This window comes from Myotis myotis, unplaced genomic scaffold (genome assembly GCF_014108235.1).
Source record: "Myotis myotis isolate mMyoMyo1 unplaced genomic scaffold, mMyoMyo1.p scaffold_m19_p_11, whole genome shotgun sequence".
Classification (NCBI taxonomy): domain Eukaryota; kingdom Metazoa; phylum Chordata; class Mammalia; order Chiroptera; family Vespertilionidae; genus Myotis; species Myotis myotis.
Genome location: NW_023416315.1, coordinates 16,487,494 through 16,509,315, shown reverse-complemented (window position 1 = coordinate 16,509,315; position 21,822 = coordinate 16,487,494). Strand labels below are relative to the sequence as shown.

General features: G+C 39.4%; 1 protein-coding gene across 1 annotated transcript in view; it reads left to right on the top strand.

Annotated features, from left to right (window-relative positions):
- MAGI2 (membrane associated guanylate kinase, WW and PDZ domain containing 2) overlaps positions 1-21,822 on the top strand; it is a 1,152,561-nt gene that overhangs the window by 865,675 nt on the left and 265,064 nt on the right. The window contains exon 8 of the mRNA XM_036327675.1: positions 19,831-19,952. Coding sequence (XP_036183568.1) covers positions 19,831-19,952 — 122 coding nt within the window. The remainder of the gene's footprint in view (positions 1-19,830; positions 19,953-21,822) is intronic.

Below are 21,822 nucleotides of genomic sequence, written 5' to 3'. Positions count from 1 at the left end.
AAAGATATCAAAGTAAATGCCTTTCATTTTGCAATCAAAATGTTGGGAGCTGACCGGAGGTGTAGAAGAGATGTTCTATTAAACCAGATTTCAAAGACAATTAAATGAAGCAGCCATATTTTCCATTCAAAGGAAAAAATAAATTTTAGATATTTGTTCACTTTTAAAATCCCATTTCAAATCAATAGTATTCTTTCTGTAGATTGGATTTCTATATTATTGGAGGTTGCATTGCCTTAATGTATTCTGGCATAATATGAGTTATCCCCTCTATAAATTCTTTTATTCAAAATAAAGCCCCTATTTAGGATTAGACTGAATACATTTTTTTTGGGGGGGGGGGGGAATCAAGTAATATTCATAATTTTCAAAAGTTAAATATGTGTCTTATTTTTCCAGAATCCCCTTTTCTGATAGAAAACATTTCTATTATATATTGTGTAATGTTGTTTATGTTATTTGGGTGAACAACAAAGTTTACATTTTTCTTATGAGATGTATACTTTCCAAGAAGTGCAAAGGTTGGAAAACAAAAGGCATTCACATTATTTATCAAGATCAAACTCTATTTTCTCCAATCACATTCTGTTTTAAAATAATAATCTAGATTGTCAAGGGTTATAAATTTTTTTTACTGATTTCTGAGAGGAAGGGAGAGGGAGAAAAAGATAGAAACATCAATGATGAGAGAATCATTGATCAGCTGCCCCCTACATGCCCCACCCTGGGGATCAAGCCCAGTACTGGGAATTGAACTGTGACCTCCTAATTCATAAGCCGATATGCTCAACCACTGAGCCACGCCGGCCGGGCAAGGGTTATAAATTGATTGCATTATTGCTAAATTGTTTTTGTAACAATATTCAAACAGTTACTGGGTTTTTAATAGGCATCAAGCCCTTCTGTGTGCTAGGGATGTATAGATGAATAAGACCCATGTTCTCCCTGCCCTTGAGCATCTTCCTTATCAACACTGGTCTTGAATACTTTGACCCACCATTTTCATTTGGGAAAAGCCCCAATTTTGATACCACAGTCAGTCATTTTCAGTCAAAGAGAATTTACCTCATTTTGCCACACCTTCTAACATAGTATCTAATATCATGTGGACGCTCAATAGATGAAAAAAGTAAGATTAAATAATGGAGCTATCTTTAATTGCAAAAATAAAGGGAAATCACTTTTAAAGTGTTTAAGACCCCTAAGTCCCACTACATGGCTGACCAATTACAGTATACAAATATTTTAATAATAATGTATCTGCAGTTTCTGGGTGCGTTTATCAGCATTAAATGTTTCCAATAAATGCTGGCTTGTCTCACTTCACTGAAGCAGACTGTACTGGGCCAAAGCTTATTACACCTGAAATCCGAGGCAGTTTCATATGAGGAAAGGGAACTGAGACAGCTGACATGCCAGATCTCATCTTTAATACACTTCCTTGCAAAATTCGGAGAATAAGAACGTTTTCCTTAATCGAGATATTGGCAAACTCCATAAAAAGCCAGATAGCAAATATTTGGGGGAGGGGGAGGGGGAGGGAGACATATGGCCTCTGTCACAATTACTCAATTCAACCATTGTAACCTGAAAGCAAGCATAGATGTCACTTAAATTAATGGGCATAGCGATGTTTTAGTAAAACTTTATTTATAAAAACAATCAGCTGGCTGAATTTGACCTGCAGAGCATAGTTTTCTGACCCTTGCCTTATTCTAATTCTTCAGTTTTTCCATGTCTTCCTCAACACCTTTTGAGCTGGCATCCAAAGTGGGAAACAATATTTAACTCAAACCTCTCTTCTCTGCTCTAATTATCTGTCATAGAAGTGAGACATCCATATATCAGAAAACAAGGCTTCCTACTTTCTTGATCATTGAGGTGTGTGTTCTTCAAGTAAAGATATGCTGCTGGTTTGTAGTTAATTATTGAATTGGACATCGACTATAACTCTAAAAGAAAATTGTCCTCATTATCATTATACTTCAAATGGTTATCCTTTTGTTTGTTTTTGCTTAAATCATATCTCTCTCTACATTTCTCCACTTCATCTTTTGGGTATCACCACCATAATTAAGAAATTATTTATATTTTAATCAGCCATGTCCTATGTTAGATCAGACTGGCATTTAACAGTTTCAGATTCCAAATAATTGCTGAGATCATCATACAGTTGAGTCTAATAGTTTAATGTCCCTCAAATTGCATCCAGTTCTATTACTATCAATACCAGTGTAGGTATTATCAGGCCAAGCAGAAAATTGAGATCAATCATTCATGCAAATGTAAAGGTAATTTTAATTAGAATTATATCCCAGTATTTCTTAAAGACATCTTTTGGAAAAAATTAATCAGAATATTTAAAATACCTCAGTTTACTTTATATAATATTACTTGAAATGAGAGATATTTTACACCACAACAAAGATACTTTGTCCATTTGAATTGGACTATGCCAGTCTACATGGCTTGTTTTAATTGTTCAAAAAATGTGAATCTCATCTCTAAGACAGTTATTTTCACAAGGTATAGTGGTTCTGAATAATAGTTTTATTTGTGAAATCTACATGAATAGATATGTGAATATTGTAGTTATCCCTTTTGGTCCATAGAGTATTTTTGTTGGAAAAAGTCTAATTTCTTATAGTTAACTTATAAAGAGAAAAAAAAAATAGTAACTGTCTAGTTTAAGTTGCTGTATCAAGTTTATAGTGTAGATATCATAAATATAAAATATAATATGCCTAGATTAAGACAGTTTACAACTGAAGTGATAACATTAAATTCAATACCTTAAATAACCATACATTTTCATTTGCAACTTTAATATTTAGTTAATGTTGGCCCTGGCTGGTTTTGCTCAGTGGATAGAGCATCAGACCTCAGACTGAAGGGTCCTGGGTTTGATTCTGGTCAAGGGTACGCCTGCTCGGGGGTGTGCAGGAGGCAACCAATCTATGTGTCTCTCTCATATCGATGTTTCTCCCTGTCTCTCCCTCTGCCTTCCGCTCTTTCTAAAAATCAATGGAAAAATATCCTCGAGTGAGGATTTAAAAATATATATATTTAGTTATAATGTTTATAAACCAAGGCTGTCTTTATGATAAACCTATAATCAAGAAAATGTTGATTCCCTAATACTGTTGATGATGGATGATGGATTCTCTGCAGATCTGTCATTTTTGATGTTTAATTATACCCCCATTTATGCAATTGAATGTGCTACTTACAAAATATGAAAAACATTTCACCTCCCACCCAGTGACAATAAAGCCTGTGCAAGGACATTAGAAGTCCAGCTTTGAGTCACTCTCTTCAATGGACTGACAACTAGGAGCAGAAGTCGCAGAGGGGGCTCTTTGTCACCGGCAGGGCACGTCAGGTTGAAATCTGTCTGTGCCTCTGGCGCAGTTGCATGGACACTTATTTTCCTGTCAGCCACAGCCTGGCAGATAGGAATTCCAGCAATCAATAGCAGGAAAGTGTTTATACAACTTGAAACTGAAAAACCTAGATTGAATAGCTTTCAACCACTATTCCTGACTTTACCTTCCTGAGCCATAATTCTGTCCTGGGCAAAGTCAATGTTAAAGTTGCAGGTTTAATATATTTAAAAGTCAGAAAAGGTATCCTCTTCATCATAGCACCAAAATAGTTACCATTTACTGTATACCGAGTATGTGCCAGGAACTGGGCTGGTACTCAAGTATCTTTACCACAGTTATTTATCATCCTTTCTCTAGTGATGGGGAGGTAAATTGTCCTAAGTGTACATTGAGCAAACTGGCTGAAGAAGTTAAGGAACTCACCCAGTATCACACAGTACAGATAGGAATGGTCTTAGTTTACACCCAGGCAGTCTGACTGTAGAGCCCAGATTCCAACCTCTGCTCAAAATGCCTCCCACAAATTTAGTGTTCATAATCCATCATGGTACAAACAAGCCTCAGGCTCATTACTGGAGAAGAATGAGGGATCACTGGGGAAAGTCTCCTCTCTGGCTCCCATCGAATATGTGTCTCAACAGGATGTCCAGCAATGGGCAGTCGTGCTGTGCACAGCCTGTGAGACCAGCTTCTGACCCAAGCATTCTGAGCCGTCAGCTCCGCTGCCCACTACTTCCGAGGGCTCTGGACAGCTTGGCCACTGGGAGCAAGATTTGCAAGATTTGAACAAGGTGAAGGCCATCATGTGGACCTTAACATAGGAATATCAACACTCATTTGGATCAGTAGCGGCATCCTCACAGCTCTGTATGTTAGAGAACAATGGGCCCTACTCATCTATTTCATTTACATCTTCTCTTATTTCATTTACAGACAGAGCAGACAGACCAAGTTTCTACTCCATGTACCAGCAAAGAGACGTTAGCCCAATTTTTCCTGACAGACACCAAACCCATGATAGTACAGCACTTAGCAACATCTTAAAATGTCCTCAGTTGCTAACCAGAAATGTAACTGTCACTGCTCATACAGAAAGGGAAAATGTTTTAATGGAAAAAAAAAACAAAAAAAAACCCCTGCAAAATGTAGCGTTGAACAGCTGTGACTTTTGTACAAAAGTGGTTTCCCCTCCCCTTTTGTGAAATTATGTCTGCTGGGTACATTTGGGTTTCAACAGCAGCTACACAATTTGCTTAACTAGCTGGTCCCGAAGATACAATTTCCTGGAACAGCTTTCATGCAATGCTGCCTCCTCTGGCACAGACGGGGAGGCAAACCGTGTCACCACAGTTAAAACGATAGTGGAGACCGGCAGATGTGGCTTTCATGTAAAAGTTTTACAGGTTTTTCGTGTGATGTCACACATCTGCTACTATACAACACTATTTGTGTGCAATTCCAGCAAGTCTGAAAAACACTGCAAACCATCTTCAATGTAGCACTAAACGTAAAAGGAAAATCATATCCACTTCATGATTAATAGTAAGTATTCGTCATGAGGTAGCAAATTGGAAAGTGGTTAGAGAGGATTTTAACTCAACATCGTGTCTTAAGAATGTTTCTCTTCCTCGTGCCTTTGAGAGGTTTTCTAAATTTTCCAAGAGAAAACTTTCTAACTTCATAATTTTTTAAGTCACAACTGTAAAACATTTCCACTTATAAATAAACAGAAAAGGATAGCCTTTTAATTTTTCGGCTGTTCTTACAGAGTTTTTTCTATACTGAAAGTTAATTTTTCAAATTTTTAGTTTTTCCTTTCAATCTTCAAAGACTAGCAAACTTTTTTTGATGCTATTTAAACTAGAGGCTTGGTGCACAAAATTAGTGCACGGGTAGGGTCCTTAGGCCTCCCCGCCTCCTCCTTCCCTCGCTCCCTCAGAGCCCTGCCACCGCTGCTGGTTGCCCGCCATATTCCACGCCACCCCCTGGTGGTCAGCACATGTCATAGCGAGTGATCGAACCTCCGCTCTCCCAGTCGGACTCCCAAGGGGACAATTTGCATATTAGGCTTTTATATATATATATAGGTTATTTAACAAAGAATTTCTCCCCTGCCACAATTTCCTCCCCACAAGTTTATGTAATAGAAGATGCTAAACTGAAGTGGCATTGTTGGTGAAGTTGCTCAGTGACTTTCTGTGCTAAGGTGAGCTCTAAATTCTGTAAACAGCATTTGGTCGTATCAGTTATTATCACTTAGTGTCCAAGAGTATGGGCTGCAGTTTCATTGTATGTCAGCCCCACAGCTTCCCAGCTGTGAGATTCAGAGCAGACAGGTTACTGAGAAGGAGAAGGAAGATGAGAGGTAAGGGATATTATGTGCCAAGTAGTATTCTAAATGCTTAACATGTACTAGCTCATTTAACCCTCACATTAAAACCTATGAAGTTTGTATTATTACCACCATTTTATAGATAAGGAAACTGAGGTATGGAAATTTTTACAAGTTCTAAATGATGGAGGTAGAATTTGGACCTAGACAGTCTCATTCCACAGGTGGTGTTTAGCACTTTACTCAGGTATGTAGTTAGTACTCAAATAAATGCCAGTTATTTTTTCTTGTTTGTCCCAATGACATGGATAAGACCTTTCCTTGAGGCATTACTGCTTTTCCAGCTCTTTCATGATTACAGCAGCCCCCACCAAATGAACAATTCTAAGAAAAATATTTGACTTGTAGGAAACATTTACTTACTGTCATGTTCAGAGTGTACCATATTGAATAAATAATAATGTTTCTTTAGAATTAGTGATAATTGCATAAGCCCAATATAAGAAATAAAGCAAGGACTGCAGAGGGTGTTGTCTCTGTGTCTACCACAGAGGGGAGGTTTCAGGGTAATTCCTAAGGAAGTTATTTTTGTCATAATTATCTATCCTATGTATCATCTAATGCACCTGGGGATTTGTGATGATAGTAGCAGGAATGGTAATATTTGAGGCACTATTTCACTTGCACTGTGCTTTCCCATCCCTCATCCCAATTGACAATCATTCACAGTGAATAAGGATGAAGCTGCCTAATGCCAGATATGGCTAAGAAGGACCTTTCAATAGAGTAGCTATGTTTTTATATTAATACTAGAGGCCTGGTGCACAAATTCGTGCATGGGTGGGGTCCCTCAGCCTGGCTGGCAATTGAGGCCTATCGGGGGGAGGGACCCCAGGAAGTTAGCTGGCCAGCAGGGAGTGGCCACTGGCAGTTGGGTGGGGGGCCCAATTGGGGGTGGGGCTGGCTGGGGGAGGGGACACAGGAGGTTGTGGGGGCGCCGATCAGGGCCCAGATCAGGTCAGTTGGCCACTGCAGTGTGCACCATAGCGACCGGTCATTCTGGTCATCCCGTTCATTCCAGTCACTCCATTGTTCGGTCACTGGGCTTTTATATATATAGATAACATGTTTATACTTTACAAAGTATTTTCTCATATCTGTTAAACAAGCACAACTCAATTAAATTCACAGTCGAACAAAAGGAGCATGTCAAAATAATATAGGTGCTCTTATCTCTAACTGAATGATAATTAGCTCTTTCTTACTGATTTATTAGATTTACATTTTACCCCCTTACAGCTGACCCAGGCCAATTTCAGTTTGTGGCATCATTCCTTGCAAATAAGCAGTCAGGCTTCATAAGTGACAGCTCTCCTGGCTCCACACACATGCTCTTTATACTACACTAGAAGCCCAGTGCACAAAATTTGTGCACTCGGGGGTGGGGGGGTTCCCTCAGCCCGGCCTGCACCCTCTCACAGTCTGGGAGCCCTCAAGGGATGTCTGACTGACGGCTTAGGCCCATTGAGAAGCAGGCCTAAGCCGTCAGTCAGATATCCTTAGCGCTGCCACAGAGGCAGGAGAGGCTCCCGCCACCGCTGCTGCATCTGCCAGCCGTGAGCCGTGAGCCCGGCTACTGGCTGAGCCGTGCTCCCCCTGTGGGAATACACTGATCACCAGGGGCAGCTCCTGTGTTGAGCGTCTGCCCCTGGTGGTCAGTGCACATCTTAGCAACCGGTCATTCCATGGTTTGGTCGATTTGCATATTAGACTTTTATACCTGCAGGATCAGGCCAAAACCGGCTCTCCAACATCCCCCGAGGGATCCCAGATTGTGAGAGGGCACAGGCCAGGCCAAGGGACACCACCAGTGCATGGTCAGGGCCAGGAAGGGATACAGAAGGTTGGCCAGCCAGGGAGGGACCGCAGGAGGGCTCCAGGGCATGCCTGGCCCATTTCTCTCAGTCCCAATTGGCCAGACCCCAGCAGCAAGCTAACCTACCAGTCGAAGTGTCTGCCCCCTGGTGGTCAGTGCACGTCATAGCAACTGGTCAACCAGTTGACTATCTGTACCCTGGTGGTCAGTGCACGTCATAGCAAGCCGTTGAGTGGCCTTCGCATATCATTAGGATATTACACTTTGATTGGTTGAACAGACGGCTGGATGACCAGACACTTAGTATATTAGGCTTTTATTATATAGGATTAGCATTTTGGCAGTTTGTAATTGGTAATTCCTACTTATCTCCTCTGTACTGTTTGCTCACTCACTCATATCATATAAATTTCAACTGGCTATTGATTTACTTTCTTAATACTACTGTGCAACCTCAGATTAGTAGAAAGGCTTATGGCTTCTTTTTACTCTTTATGCCAGTATCCCTCAAATATTATAAAACGATGATCCTTTCCATCAAAATGAAGTCTTATGTCCAATCTTCCTTTTCTTCACTACTGTGCAGGCAAGACCTGGATGGATGCCGCTCACTCACCCTTTACCTGAGATTAGAGATAATGTTTCATGCTGTGAGACACCACCATTGCTGGTTTATTCTAGTAGGATCAAATTTTGTTCTTTATTTTAGTTGCCTTCCCCTCCCCTGAATATCTTTTCAACCAAAGAAAACTTAACTCTTTAATTAAATACACTGTTATTAACTACTGTTTGATCTCATGAACTAACTTATGTAAAAAAAACTTCTGGTTCCAAATAAAGAATGTTTTAGGCCAGTGGTTCTCAACCTTGGCTGCACATTAGAATCACCTGGGAATCTTTTTACAAATCCTGATTTCTGGGCCTCATCCTCCAGAAACTCTGTTTCTTTGTTACTGATGTTGTGGCCCCACCCCATAACAAAGAAACAGGTGATTCTAATGTGCAGCCAAGGTTAAGAACCACTGTTTTAGGCACTCACAAGTTTAAATTGGTTTAATTGCAGGTGGACTTTACAAATAAAAGTGAGGTATTCATCTTGACATCAGAGTTACATAGTTAAGAAAACAAACACACTAATTTTTACAATTCTACTAAATCCGTTGCTTTGTCTAGAAATTAGTAATAAAAGACAAGGGAATTATTACTCTAGCATCAACTTTTCTTTGAGAATATATCTGTGAAGAAAGATGAATGTAACGTAAACACTGACTTTTTTGGTTCATCTTTAAGCATCTTGTATGAATCGAACAAAGTAAATCAGGCTCTTCTTGGAGGTTACACACAAACAAACAACACAGCAACACACCAAATGGCACAGTGCAGGGGAACCTAGTGACAGAGACAGCAAAGTGAGGGATTAAGGAGAGGAGCAGGAATGGTCAGAATTGGGAGCACTGTGCTGTGTGCTCCCAAAGTAGGACCATACTCCCTCCTTCTGATCCTTCTTTACTGGGCCATGCAAACATGAAATGGCCTTGCGAAGGGGAGCAGACAATCTGCACTCCGGGAAGTGTGGCTTATGGTGGTTGCAGACGACCTTTTGAGCTGGATGTGACCTTTGTGGGGGGTATTCTCCCTGCGCTGAGAGGACCTAGAGCCCTGTGGGAAGTGCTGTCTCCCCTGCTGGAGGAGGGGACCCCATCCCATGCAGCTCATTGCTAGGCAACCAAGAGAAAACTATCACCATCTCTCACTGGACAATTCTGTTTGCCTCTTGCCAAGACAATGTTACATAACAAGCAGATTATTGCTATTATGCTATCATTTCTGAGATAGCTTATGTATTTTGTTAATTCCCTCTTTGGATTAAATATGCCATGTTTCTTGTGTGTGAACTACAGATGATCTCATGTTACCAATCAATATCATCACCTACTTGGGAGTCATATCTTAGACTGAGACTAAGTTCTAAAGTTAGCACATAAAAATGAAAATTGCATACAGTCAATTATTCTAACAATCCCTTAAGAGCATATAGTGTTGGAGACTAGTATACTGAAAAAACACAGCCATTTATTTTCCTTTGGTGTTGGAAAAAAAATTCTTTCTGGAATCAAAGTAGTTGGCAGGCATTTAGTCTTTTTGATCTTTAATAGATACCTAACTGGAATCACATTCAGCTCAGAGAAATGTTAATATTGTTGGAAGAATAAGGGAACTGCATCAAAATAAGGAAACAGCAGATTGGTGTCATTCTTTGGGCACCCTACTATTAAACAAAACAGGATGGTCACCTGATCAGGCAAAATGTAATACTCTCCTCCCCCACATGAGAACTATATATATAGTTTCACCTCTTTTTAAATATGCAGATAATGTTCTTCAGAATTTTTGTGTCTGTCACAGAACATGATGTTAATAGTTTGTCCTAGCTTGCATCCATGATTTTGAACTTACAGGCTGGTACAAGATTACACTTAGCTTCCCTGGCTTTTATCTGTTAAATGAGTAGTTTGGATTAGGTGATTGATGAGGTCTCTTCTAGTTCAAGGAACATCCACTACACCTTGTGTTAATAAGAATAAATGTGGCTGTTTTCCTGTATTCAGCCTCATTAACTTTCTCATTATGATGGCTGATCAAAGAATACTTAAAATACTTTTTATTTGGCTAAACAATAACATACAGGGGTGAGCAACAGTAGGTTTATAGTTGTCAGTACACAAAACAAGAGTTTATTCTTGTTATTTATTTGTTTATTTATTTATTTATTATTGTATAATTACTGTATTGTATTAACTGTAAACCTACCTTTGCCCACCCCTGTCCACTACCATTCTTTTATTTTATTTTAATGATCAGAACAATCCAATCATACACATGTTATGGAAGGGTGGATTATTATAGTAGAATCTCCTTACAAAGCTGTGGAAAAAAATAAAAATGTATTTGGTTCCTATAGACAGGAGACTGATGTTAAGATTATCATTGAAAGGGCAGAAAGATAAAGATAAGCTTATAAACCAAAGGTCAAGGTAAGAACTACTGTATTTTTCACCACTGTCACAGCTGAATATATTTGAAGGGATATTGCTTTCCCATTTTTTCTGTAATACAAAGTCACATTATTAATCATTATTTATTACTAGTATTTAACAAATTTCATACTTATCTAGGTGAAATTACATTATAACAGACTCAGCTAATTATATAGTGAAAATGGATGAATCACAAAAATTTTATCAAATTTCACATATTAAAATTCAATATAGCTAAGTAAGATGAACTTTAAAATTGTCAAGAGAAAATAGTCTGTTCTATGGCTGAGAAGTTGACTGGGTCTACTGCAGGCAAAACCAGTAAAATTAGTTTGGCATTAATTTGGTCTGGAAGAAAGTCACCATTAGAAGTTTGGTTTCTGAAAGGTTATTAAGGACCACTTGTTAAGACTGCCATCCTGTAAAGATAGTTCCAGTTTCCATTAAGCACAACACTCATACATGGAGGGTGACCAAGTCCCCTCATGCTATTATTCCGTCACTTTCTTCCGTTTTAATTAGGCATCAAAAACACATGACTATATTTTCAGATATATAAAATGATAGGAATAGTTGTCTTTTTTCTGTAATATTACTTAGTGATTTAGTTGGGAGCATTGATTTAATATGTAACTATTAGTCAACCCAGAAAAATAATAGCTACCATCTATTAGGCATTTTACATAACTCATTTAATCATCACCATAATGTTTTAGATACTATTATACCTGTTTTGCAGACAGAGAAACTTAAACTTAGAGAAGCCAGGCCATCAAGCTAATAAGTGGTAGCAATAGAGCTGCAGTCCAGGATAGAAATGAAGAGACTTTGTGCTATCCATATTTAAAATACACTTGACTCCAGGACTCCAAATATAAAAATAATGTTAGTCAACTTACATTTATACAATACTTTATTTACTTTGAAACTTTCACATATTATATTTGAGTGCTCTTCAAAACTCCTCTGACGTGGATGAGATATTTATAGATGAAGCAGTTGCAGTTCAGAGATATTCGGGGAATTTCACAAAGGCAGTGCCTGGTAGAGCCTTCAGACTGGTAGCGTAAACCCCCAATGCTGGTTTGGTCTCAAAGATGGTAGAGAATGACAACTCGGACTCACTGTAATTGGCTTTCACTTTGGTGAAACCCAAGAGGTACACCTGAGATTGAGAGTACCAAGAGTCAGGTGGCTTCCCTGGCCTCTGTTATTCCTCATGACCTAACCTACCACTTACAGGTGACTTTTTTGTGAGTTCCCACCAGCACTTGAGGTTCTCCCATGTTGCCACATAAAGAATTCCTTGCTATGTAAGTACTATGTTTTCATTTCTAACTGCATCACCGGCCCTGAGGAAGACCTAACAAATCCTTTTCAAAGTCTGAGGCAAGGCAAGCACGGTTGTGTTATTGAATACCTCCATTCTCACTCAGGTACAACTTTAAGCATATTCATAAATATTAGTGCAGAATCATCTTTTCATTATCATAATTGCCAAAGGCAGGGTGCAGGTTCAACTTCCGGTGTTGGCAAGGACAGGATACAGGAAAATTAGAGTTAGGACAAGCCCTGAGGGAAGCTGAAAGGCAACCCTTGGAGGAGACCCTTCTGGCTTGAAAACCATGTTACCCTAAACCAGGCCTCCTGGCTAGCCTACTTCATGCTCTTATTGCTAGCTCACTTCTCGCTTTCTACAAAATGCAAAACATGCCCACACACATATATTTTTTCTTGTGAGACATGATCAGTCCCTATTTCTATATACATGATCATTGGGCTCTTTAAAAAAATCATTTAATAATCCAACCAGGGTGCTATAATTTTACATTTTTGTTTTCAGAAAATCAGCAGGTAATTTACAATGATGGGAAAGTTTTACAATGAACACTGACTAAAAGAAATTGAGAATCACTTAAAAAATAAGTGTATATTTGTGTCAGAACCACATAAATCACACTTGTTGGGTTTGGCACTACACAGAGCTGGATTTGATTCCTGCATCTGCCCCTTACTTTGAGGTCCACAGGAAATTGCTTACCCTTTCTGAGGACCAGAAGAATTATAAGCATGAAGCCTATTTAGCTGAGGTACATAGTACTTGCTCAACAAATATTAATTCCCATCCCTACCATCCACCATTCTCCCTTTATTCTCTCCTCTGACGTACTTAAGGCTGACATTCATTCTTCAGGTTTTTTTTCCATGAGTTGTGGCATCTATTAAATAGAATTTAAATCTGAGTAGCTATTATGTAACTTTAAAAGTTTGCTAAATGGTACGTTCTTCTGAAATATCCAACATTATGCCTTACATCTTCTTTATGTACAGATTTAGAATAAAAAACACAAACTTAGCCAATGTGGGGGCCTAAATTCTCCAACCTTGCATGTGTAATATGGAAAGGAACAAAAAATTATGTGAAAATACACCCCCATTACAGTTGAATGAAACTGTCATCTTGTCCAGCAATTGTCAACCTTTTCCCTCTCATTACACACATAAACTACTTAGTAAATTCTGTGGCATACCAAAAAGTTTTTTCTAATCTGACAAAAATAAGTTTAATTTAAATCCATTCACACCGGACAGCTATTGTTGTGTTGGCAGTTGTCATCTTATTTGACAATCTAAGGGAAAAGGAGTCAGTCAATGCCCCTGCCTAAATAGTCAGGGATGGAATGTTTCCAAGTTTCTTGTGGCACACCACTATGCCTGCCGTGGCACACCGGTTGAAAATCGCTGATCTGATCCTCGGCAATAGCATGATTTTAGACAGTGTGTTAATGATGTAAAACTCTACAACAGTACTTACCCCTCAAAAAGCAATCTATTACAGACAGCAATGAAGTAACTTGTTGCCACCTTTATTTCCCCTTGGTGCTGCTGAACTTTTGTTCTCTATTCCCACTACTTCTCTTTTTCCTTTCTTCCCTGGGTCCTTACCTTTTAAGAACAAGAGCCTCCTGCCCGCACTGAGCCACATGGTCATTTCTTAGTGGCCAGGCATCAAAAGGTTCTGTGCAGATGCTAGGCATCCAGACAGTAGGTCCTTTTCTCTTTAAGACTCATCTAAAGTATTGTTAAATTTTGTTTTTCTGATTCCTCCTGCATTACTTTCTAGCATATAAAAGGAATAGCTATGTGTTTTATTTCCTCCTGGTCTGGCTGGTAATAAAGACACAGTAGGAAAGAATAAGACTTTTAAAAAACTTGTTCTCACTCTGATTATTGGACTTGGAAACCTGGGGAGTTTGAGTATTACACAGAATTGGGTATCATAGAATTGGAATTATTCTCATGTTCTGTTGACTCAGGATCTGCCACAGTCTTGCCCCCAGCCTTGTCCATCTCCCCTCTTTAACTCTCTTTTCCTGTCTCCCTCTTTCCTGGATAATTCCTGACATCGGTGATGTTGTATTCATGATTCCTCACTGTTCTCAATGTCCTTGGTTAATTCTTTGATTCTCTTTGGAGTCAGACTCCAAAGTATTCGTATCCATGGCTATGTATATCATTATATATGAATGACATGTATGCACAGGTATATATCACTTACAGTAGTCTTATTTTTGGAGTTCCATATTTTATAACTTAGGCTCTATTGTGACTTCACATTTGAATCACTCATAAATAATTTATTAAGAAATAGCAGTCCAGTTCAACATAGAATATAGTACAGGTCAGACTATTCTCACCCCTCCTCGCACACTTTAATATCTAGTTCCCTAGAAAATATGATTCTTCATAGTCATGAAGCACCTCTTATTCAGCCTCTTAGAAACAGGTAAAATAGTAATTAGTACATTGTACGTAGCCAGTAAATGATGCATGGCATTTACCCAAATGCAGATTGGTTAAATCACACATGCTAGCTTCATATAAGTTCTGACTGTCATAGCATAAATTTTATGACAGAATTAAACTGAAAATAGTGAGATTTGGCACCTTCCATGCATACCTGCTCCATCTTTGCATTTATTCAACAAATACTTATTGAACACTGGTTACCCCATGCCTTAAAGAAATTAGTAGAGCCTCTTTGACCACCTTAGAAATATTTTACTTATGGTACAATCTCCACTTGAAAGCTGTTCTCTTCTCTCTCACACATTGACCCAAAGATCCATTTCTAAACTATCAACTGAAGTCAAGAAGTTGACCAGTGGATATAAAAGGTATTATTCTTGATTATGCACTAAAGAACCCAGGAGAAGCAAGGTGGGGTGAACAGCCTGGACTATGGAGGGAACACAGGTCATGTGAAGGTCAGAGAATAGTCTTTATAACGCCCAGCAGACCTGTCTAGTGTGTACTGACTGGCCCAGGATGTACATCTGTCCTCCTGTTTCTTCCATGCCCTCCCACAGTGAAGGTGGTAGCAGTCAAACAGAATGCTGACCTGGGACTACCTTTGGCAGCATAGCCGATCAGCTACAAATATTTCCTCTGCTCTGGGCATTTCACATTGCTGAACCTTCTGATTTCATGAGCCCTCTATTCTGAAGCACTAGTACTCCCCAAGGCTCCATACAGAAAATGAGACTTCCACATAAATCTTATCAGGCTAAATCTTATCAGGCCTTAGTCAAGTGCCTTTACTTACTTTCTCGGCTTCTATTTCATTTTATTTTTTATTGATTTTTTACAGAGAGAGGGAGAGAGAAAGATTGATTGGCTGCCTCCTGTGTGCCCCCTACCAAGAATCGAGCCCACAGCGTGTGTTGCAGGTACCCAGGCCAGGAATCAAACCGGTGGCTTTTCAGTGCACAGGACAGTGCTCAGACAACGAAGTCACAGGTATATAAGACTTAGGCCAAGGCTTTTTCAGCTTCTAATTCAGGGGATTGCCAACTCTAATGCACATTAGAATTATGGTACCTGGGAAGCTTTTATTAAAAAATGCCAGTGCTGTACCCCATTCAGAGATTATGGCTCAGCTGATTTAGGGCGGGCCTGAGTCTTCTCTGTTTTTGTTTTTGTTTTGTGAACTCCTCGGGTTTGTCCTGAACTGCAAAGCACTGCCGCATATAGGATGTTCAAGAATGGAACCTCATTTTTGAATATCCTGATCCCTTGGCCATTTTAACATGGAAGTATCAATAGTCTTTTCTTTTTGTAAAGGGAAAATGGTGTTGTTAGGATATACCACTTCAGAATATGTCTCTTACCCCCTTAGCCCTTAACATTTAAAGATTTCTACTAGAAAAATGTGACAATACACTAGATATAACTAGAGTTAAGAACTCTCAGTAGTTTCACAGGTGCCTGTTCTTTATGGAAGCTATACGAATAAGCTAGTAATTATCTTACAGAGCCTAAACAATGAGGAGGAGATTCCATTTGCCATTCACACTCTTTCTAAACATTGTAAGACCCCCAAATCCTTGCTAAAGGGACCAGAAACTATTCATTTTGGAAGCACAAGGAAGACAAGGCTACCTATTCAGCTACAATCGTATTTCTTTGTGATAGGTCTTTTAAAACTTTGATCATTTTAAGTTTTAAATGAATGACTTCATTAGTGACGATGTAAATGTTCTATAGCAATTAGCTCAGGATACTGAAGTCACACCCAGCTTCTACTATTTGTGGGGTACAAGGTATGTCAGACTAGTTCATTGATATTTTCATTCTCTGTTAAGTCTACAAACTCACTTTCATGGTGAATGGAATATTTTTGGCATTGTGTCCATAAAGCAGGTGGCTACATATTGACTTTTTTAAGGAAATAATTATGTGCAGGTGGAAAGTTGGAGGATCCCAATTGTATATGTAAATGAACCCTGGAGTGTTCTTATAATGTGTTTTCTAAGGATGAAGCTATGCAGCATATGTTGAACAACACCTAGCAAAAGAGAAATAGAACAGGTAGGAAATGAGGAAAGCTGATACTTTGATACACCTCAAAGTTGTTTTTGGCTTCTGGAAATCAGTTCCATATACTTGTAAACGAAAGTCTTAAAACACACACTCATCATTTCATTATTTAATAAAAAATTACTGCCTTTCCCTCTCTCCAATGCTCAGTACACAAAGATGGGCCACGAGCACAGGTGTGCACAGTCTAAAGATGAAAATCAATCCTTTTAACACAGTATAGTAAGGTTATGCTAGTCCTTTAAGTTCATTATTGTGAATGATCACTTAGGATGTTGTATACTACATCACAGAAACCTCTTTATCGAAGACCTGGAAATAAAGATCTCAAGACTCAGTAACAGAAATACTATAATCTTTGGAACAACTGTCTTGGTTTATCTTAAATACTCTGAAGAATATAAATGGTTTCTCTCTCCCATTGAATTAGCAGCTAGAAAGCTCAAAGCTAATTTGCAATGTAACTCCAGTAAACAAGTAAGACACTGTATTATCAATTTTGTATATTGATCTTCCACTCAGATTCAACTGATTTCACCCTGATTTTATTTACTCTTCATTGTTGTTCTTTAAAAGTAATTCAAATCCTCTTAATGATGAGGCAGGGTGTAAGAAAATAAATAAACTAAGCATAATACAGGCTAGGAATGTTGCTGGCAGAGATTAGGAAGGGAGCTATGGGACAGAAGGAGAAAGCATCAAGATAATAATTGCAATAACATCAACAGCAATATATATATATGCCTAAGCGACCATTCGACCAGTAGCTATGACATGCACTGACCACCAGGGGGCAGACACTCAATGCCCAGGCATGGAAACATGGGACAGACTGATGAATCTCAGAGGGAAGGGGGGAGGGGCGATGGCTGGAAGAGATTAATCAAAGATCTTATACGCATACAAAGGCCCAGTGCACAGATTCTTGCACCAGTTGGGTCCCTCGGCCTGGCCTGCAGGGATCCAGCTGAAACTGGCAGTCTGACATCCCCCAAGGGGTCCCGGATTGCGAGAGGGCACAGGCCATGCTGAGGGACACCACCGGTGCACAAATCTGTGCACCGGACCTCTAGTTATTAATAATAATAATAAAGAATAAGTTACTTTTGAAGAATAAGTTATACCTTAAAGAGTAAAAAATAATTACCTTACAATTGCGGGGTCCTCCGTATGTATCTGTGCTTTACAAACATTATTTTTCTTATCTTCACAGCAACCCCAAGAAGTAGATATTAATGTTCCCATTTTATGGATGAGGACATTGAAGCTTAGTATTTTGCCCAAGATGCCACCGCAAACCCAGGCTGTCTTGCTTCAGGCATTGCACCATTGATACCCTGAATCTCACCTGACAAGATAAGAGGCTTGGTAGGGTGTTGCTGATGAGAGTAGCTCCAAGTATGTGATGCAGCCAAAGGTGAAGCTACAGAGATAAGTAAGGGCCACCTCAGGAATAGTATTTCCTTAGATAATAGAAAGATCTCAAGGATTTTAGTAAAGGGAAGTGGAGACAAGGAAGAGAAGCTTCAAACTCTGGCACTGAGTTTATGGGGCAAAGAAGCTTTAAAAGTTCATAGTTCAATACACACCACAGATCTTGGTGACTTCTTGGTGTACAAGAGCATTGCAGTAGCATTTACTTCCAATGGAAAATAATTTTACTAAAGACAGATTTACATTGAACCGCACACCAGCAAGTTCCAGTACCAAAGAACATTGTTACGGTATAAGATCCCCCATCCGAAACAGCACCACAGCCTATACCAGAGGCGATATTAGAGAAAGATCCCAGTGCTGTTAAAGTCCCCACCCCAAAGCCTTTCCTATGGGCTTAGGGTGATAACAGCTGCTATTAATTGTTAAGTATGTCTCTGCTTGAAACCTTGTGTCGAAATTTGTTATTTCATTGGATCCTCACAAGTACCCCAGGAGGAAGGGAATATTATGCTCATTTTATAGATAAAGACACTAAGGTTCAAGTTTAATAACTTGCCCAAGGTCACACTGTTAATCAAGCACTAGGGCTGAATTTTGAATCCAGGACTAATTGACTGCAGGGCCCATATAGTGGCAGCTACCCTACCCTGTCCCCCATGAGGAAGGAATTAGATATTGCAATGGTCTCATCATGTTCCTGACAATCGATTTTCTCTCTCACCAGGAATTATTTGACATGTATTAATATAAAATTGTTTGTTGAGATTTTGATTCTTTTACCTCCTCTGCTTTCTGATGGGTAGTTCTAGAAAATATAAAATGAGAGGACTGTGTGTGCACGCATGTGTGTGTATATGTGCACATTAAATATGCCTGCACTTGCTATTGTGAAATCACACACTGAAAAGAGAAGGTTTGTGATGGAAGGTACATCTTAGAGATAGACATGGTCAAATCCCCATCTTTTTCACTTACTGGACATATGATTTAGAGCAAGTCATCTGGCCTCCAATGTATCAGTCTCATCACCTTAAAATGGGATAATAAGAATACAAGACAGTTGCCATTAAGCTGAACTAAGGAAATTTATATATAGTAGCTGGTACAGCGTTGAGTGCTCAGTAATTGTTCATTCCTCTTCTAACCTGTCTCTTCTTCCATAATCCATAATTCTATTTCTGTATATAAAAAGATTTAAAATCAATGTATATGCCAGATTTCTTGTGGTGTGTTCATATCCTAGAGAAAGAGCCGCATGGCACTGCTGCTGGGCAGGGTCATTGGTTTCTCTCCTTTCTGTGGAAGGGAACTCTAAATTTCACAGAATTCATTATGCTGTAGGGATGCTAGAAGGCATGCTTTTCTATAATCCCTAAGTCTAGCTGACCCACAGGTGCTTCCAGCCTCCTGTCTCTAATATCTATGAATGTATCATCTCACTATGCAGAAAGGAAATGTACTCGACTTTTGATTGATCTCAGCATCAACCATCCTCTAGGGGCTTTGCAAAGCTTAGATGATGCTCTTCTCTTCGCCATTTGGTGTAAATTCCATTTGTTGACCATTTATTTAAATGCACCAAATTTACCTCAGACTAACAGCGTAGGCCAGAAAGCAAGTGCACATTCTGGTTCTTCTGGCTGAATCATCCATAAGTGTAATGTAATAAGATAGGACGGAGCCATTGAGACGTGGCTCCTGTCACGGAAACGCATGCTGTGCATAGGCGGGCTCAGCAGAGGCTGACTTCATACCTGGTGGGCACTTGCCTATAATCACAATTCGGTGTTTCTTACTCACCTGCTCTCTGCAGAGCTGTACAAATGTTCTCTTAAAGGACTTGGCCCCACCTTTACCCTAATTCGAACTTTTCTTTTTCAGCCACATAAATAGAAGAACACAGTTTGAAAACCCTGTCCTGGAAGCAAAACGGAAGCTACAGCAGCATAACATGCCCCACACGGAACTTGGAACCAAGCCCCTGCAGGCCCCAGGTTTCCGAGGTTGGTACCTGTCACCATGCAATGTTTCAAAGGGAAAAAACTGTCCATCCAACTGCCTGCTCTTCCCACACACATGCCTTTTCTTGGACCGTTTCAAATAATCAATTTGCTTTTCCCAAACCCCTCTATTAGCTTTAGCTGGGTGTTTTCTGTTTCTAAACTTAATGTATTTAGCAACCACAGATTCAATTAAAACCCGGGGGGAGTACGTTATAGGAATTTACAGCAGGTTGCCAGGTGACGATTAATGGGTCTGACAATGGTACTTTATTTTTTATTTTTTTAATATATTTTTTATAGAGAGGAAGAGAGAGGGATAGAGAGTTAGAAACATCAATCAGCTGCCTCCTGCACATCTCCCACTGGGGATGTGCCCACAACCAAGGCACATGCCCTTGACCAGAATCGAACTGGGGACCTTTCAGTCTGCAGGCCGACGCTCTATCCACTGAGCCAAACCGGTTAGGGCTGACAATGGTACTTTAAACTGCAGAGATACTTAGAGAATCGTAAGTTTGTCCTCAAAACACCAAGCACCAGAATGAGGCTCGTTCTCCTTTGTGGCAGTAGACAACTCCTCATCAACAATACCTAGGCCCAAAGCCGGCCGCCCCCGCCCTGCCCCGGGGAGGTGGCGCAGCGTGAGTGACGTGTCCTATTATCCGCACAACCACGCCTGGAGGCCCTGGCCCTGGCCGATCGGTATGTCCGGGGCTGCTTTGTGCACCTGACTACGCCATAGAGCCACGCAGTGGGATGAGATGCTGCACAAACCTTTCACGTCTTCGTGGGCTCTCTTTCTCATCACAAAAGCAAGGAGGCTTTTGTACGCGGGGGCCTAGATTGCCTGCTGATGATCTTCACACCTTACACTACAGCACACTTGCCGTGAATGTAAAGGTCTCCAGCTTAAACGTTGCTTTCATAAAGGAAACCTCAGTGACAAGATTACATATGTGTGTTTTTATTGTTAAAGAAGCTTTCTCTATTTTTCACAAAGATATCTGTGATGTGTAATAGACCAAGTAAAATTCAAATATAACTCATTATTTTGTAGTGTGTCCATTACATATCACCAAAAATGTAACAATAGCAAAAGTATCATAGAAAATACATAACTGAGTTACCATGTATAGTTTTGCTGATCCAATTATCAAATAATGTCAACCAAACTATAACAACTATATATATATATATATATATATATATATATATATATATATATATAGTACATATTATACTTGATTGTGATAGCATTGAAAATATATTAATTCGGCTTCCCAGTGTGACTATTATTTTTAAAGCATTTAATATATTGTTAGGAAAATATTTATTACAGATCATAGCTGCAAAAGCATATTATATAACAAATTAATGGTCAAACCTATAAGAGTGGATTCAAGTTCTGTTCTGATTATTTAGGTATATGATTTGAATGTGTCAACATATTGTTACAAATGTGTTACCTTTACATTCATAATTTTATCTAGAAATATTGGCTTGCCCTTTGCTCACATTTTAGAGAATCCTAAAACACTATCAGGCCAGTAGAAACGGATTTATCTGCTTATCTTTACAGCATCTCATTAGCATAAGTTAACTCAGTCCCACATCCAGGTACTTTTTCTAAACAATTTAGATGTTGTGACTCGGTGGCAACATTCCACAGCTTCTATTCTTTTTAAACCAAAACAATCCATTTCGGTTTCAAGGTTTTGTGCAGGACCAGCCACTTACGGTCTCCTACCTGGACACTTTCAGAGCAAGAGGGACTACCCAGAAACCTCTGGGCTCCTCTTTATCCGCTGATGGCATGTTGACTCAGCCCTTTTTAAACACAAGAAGGGCTACTTGAGTGAATGAAAACATT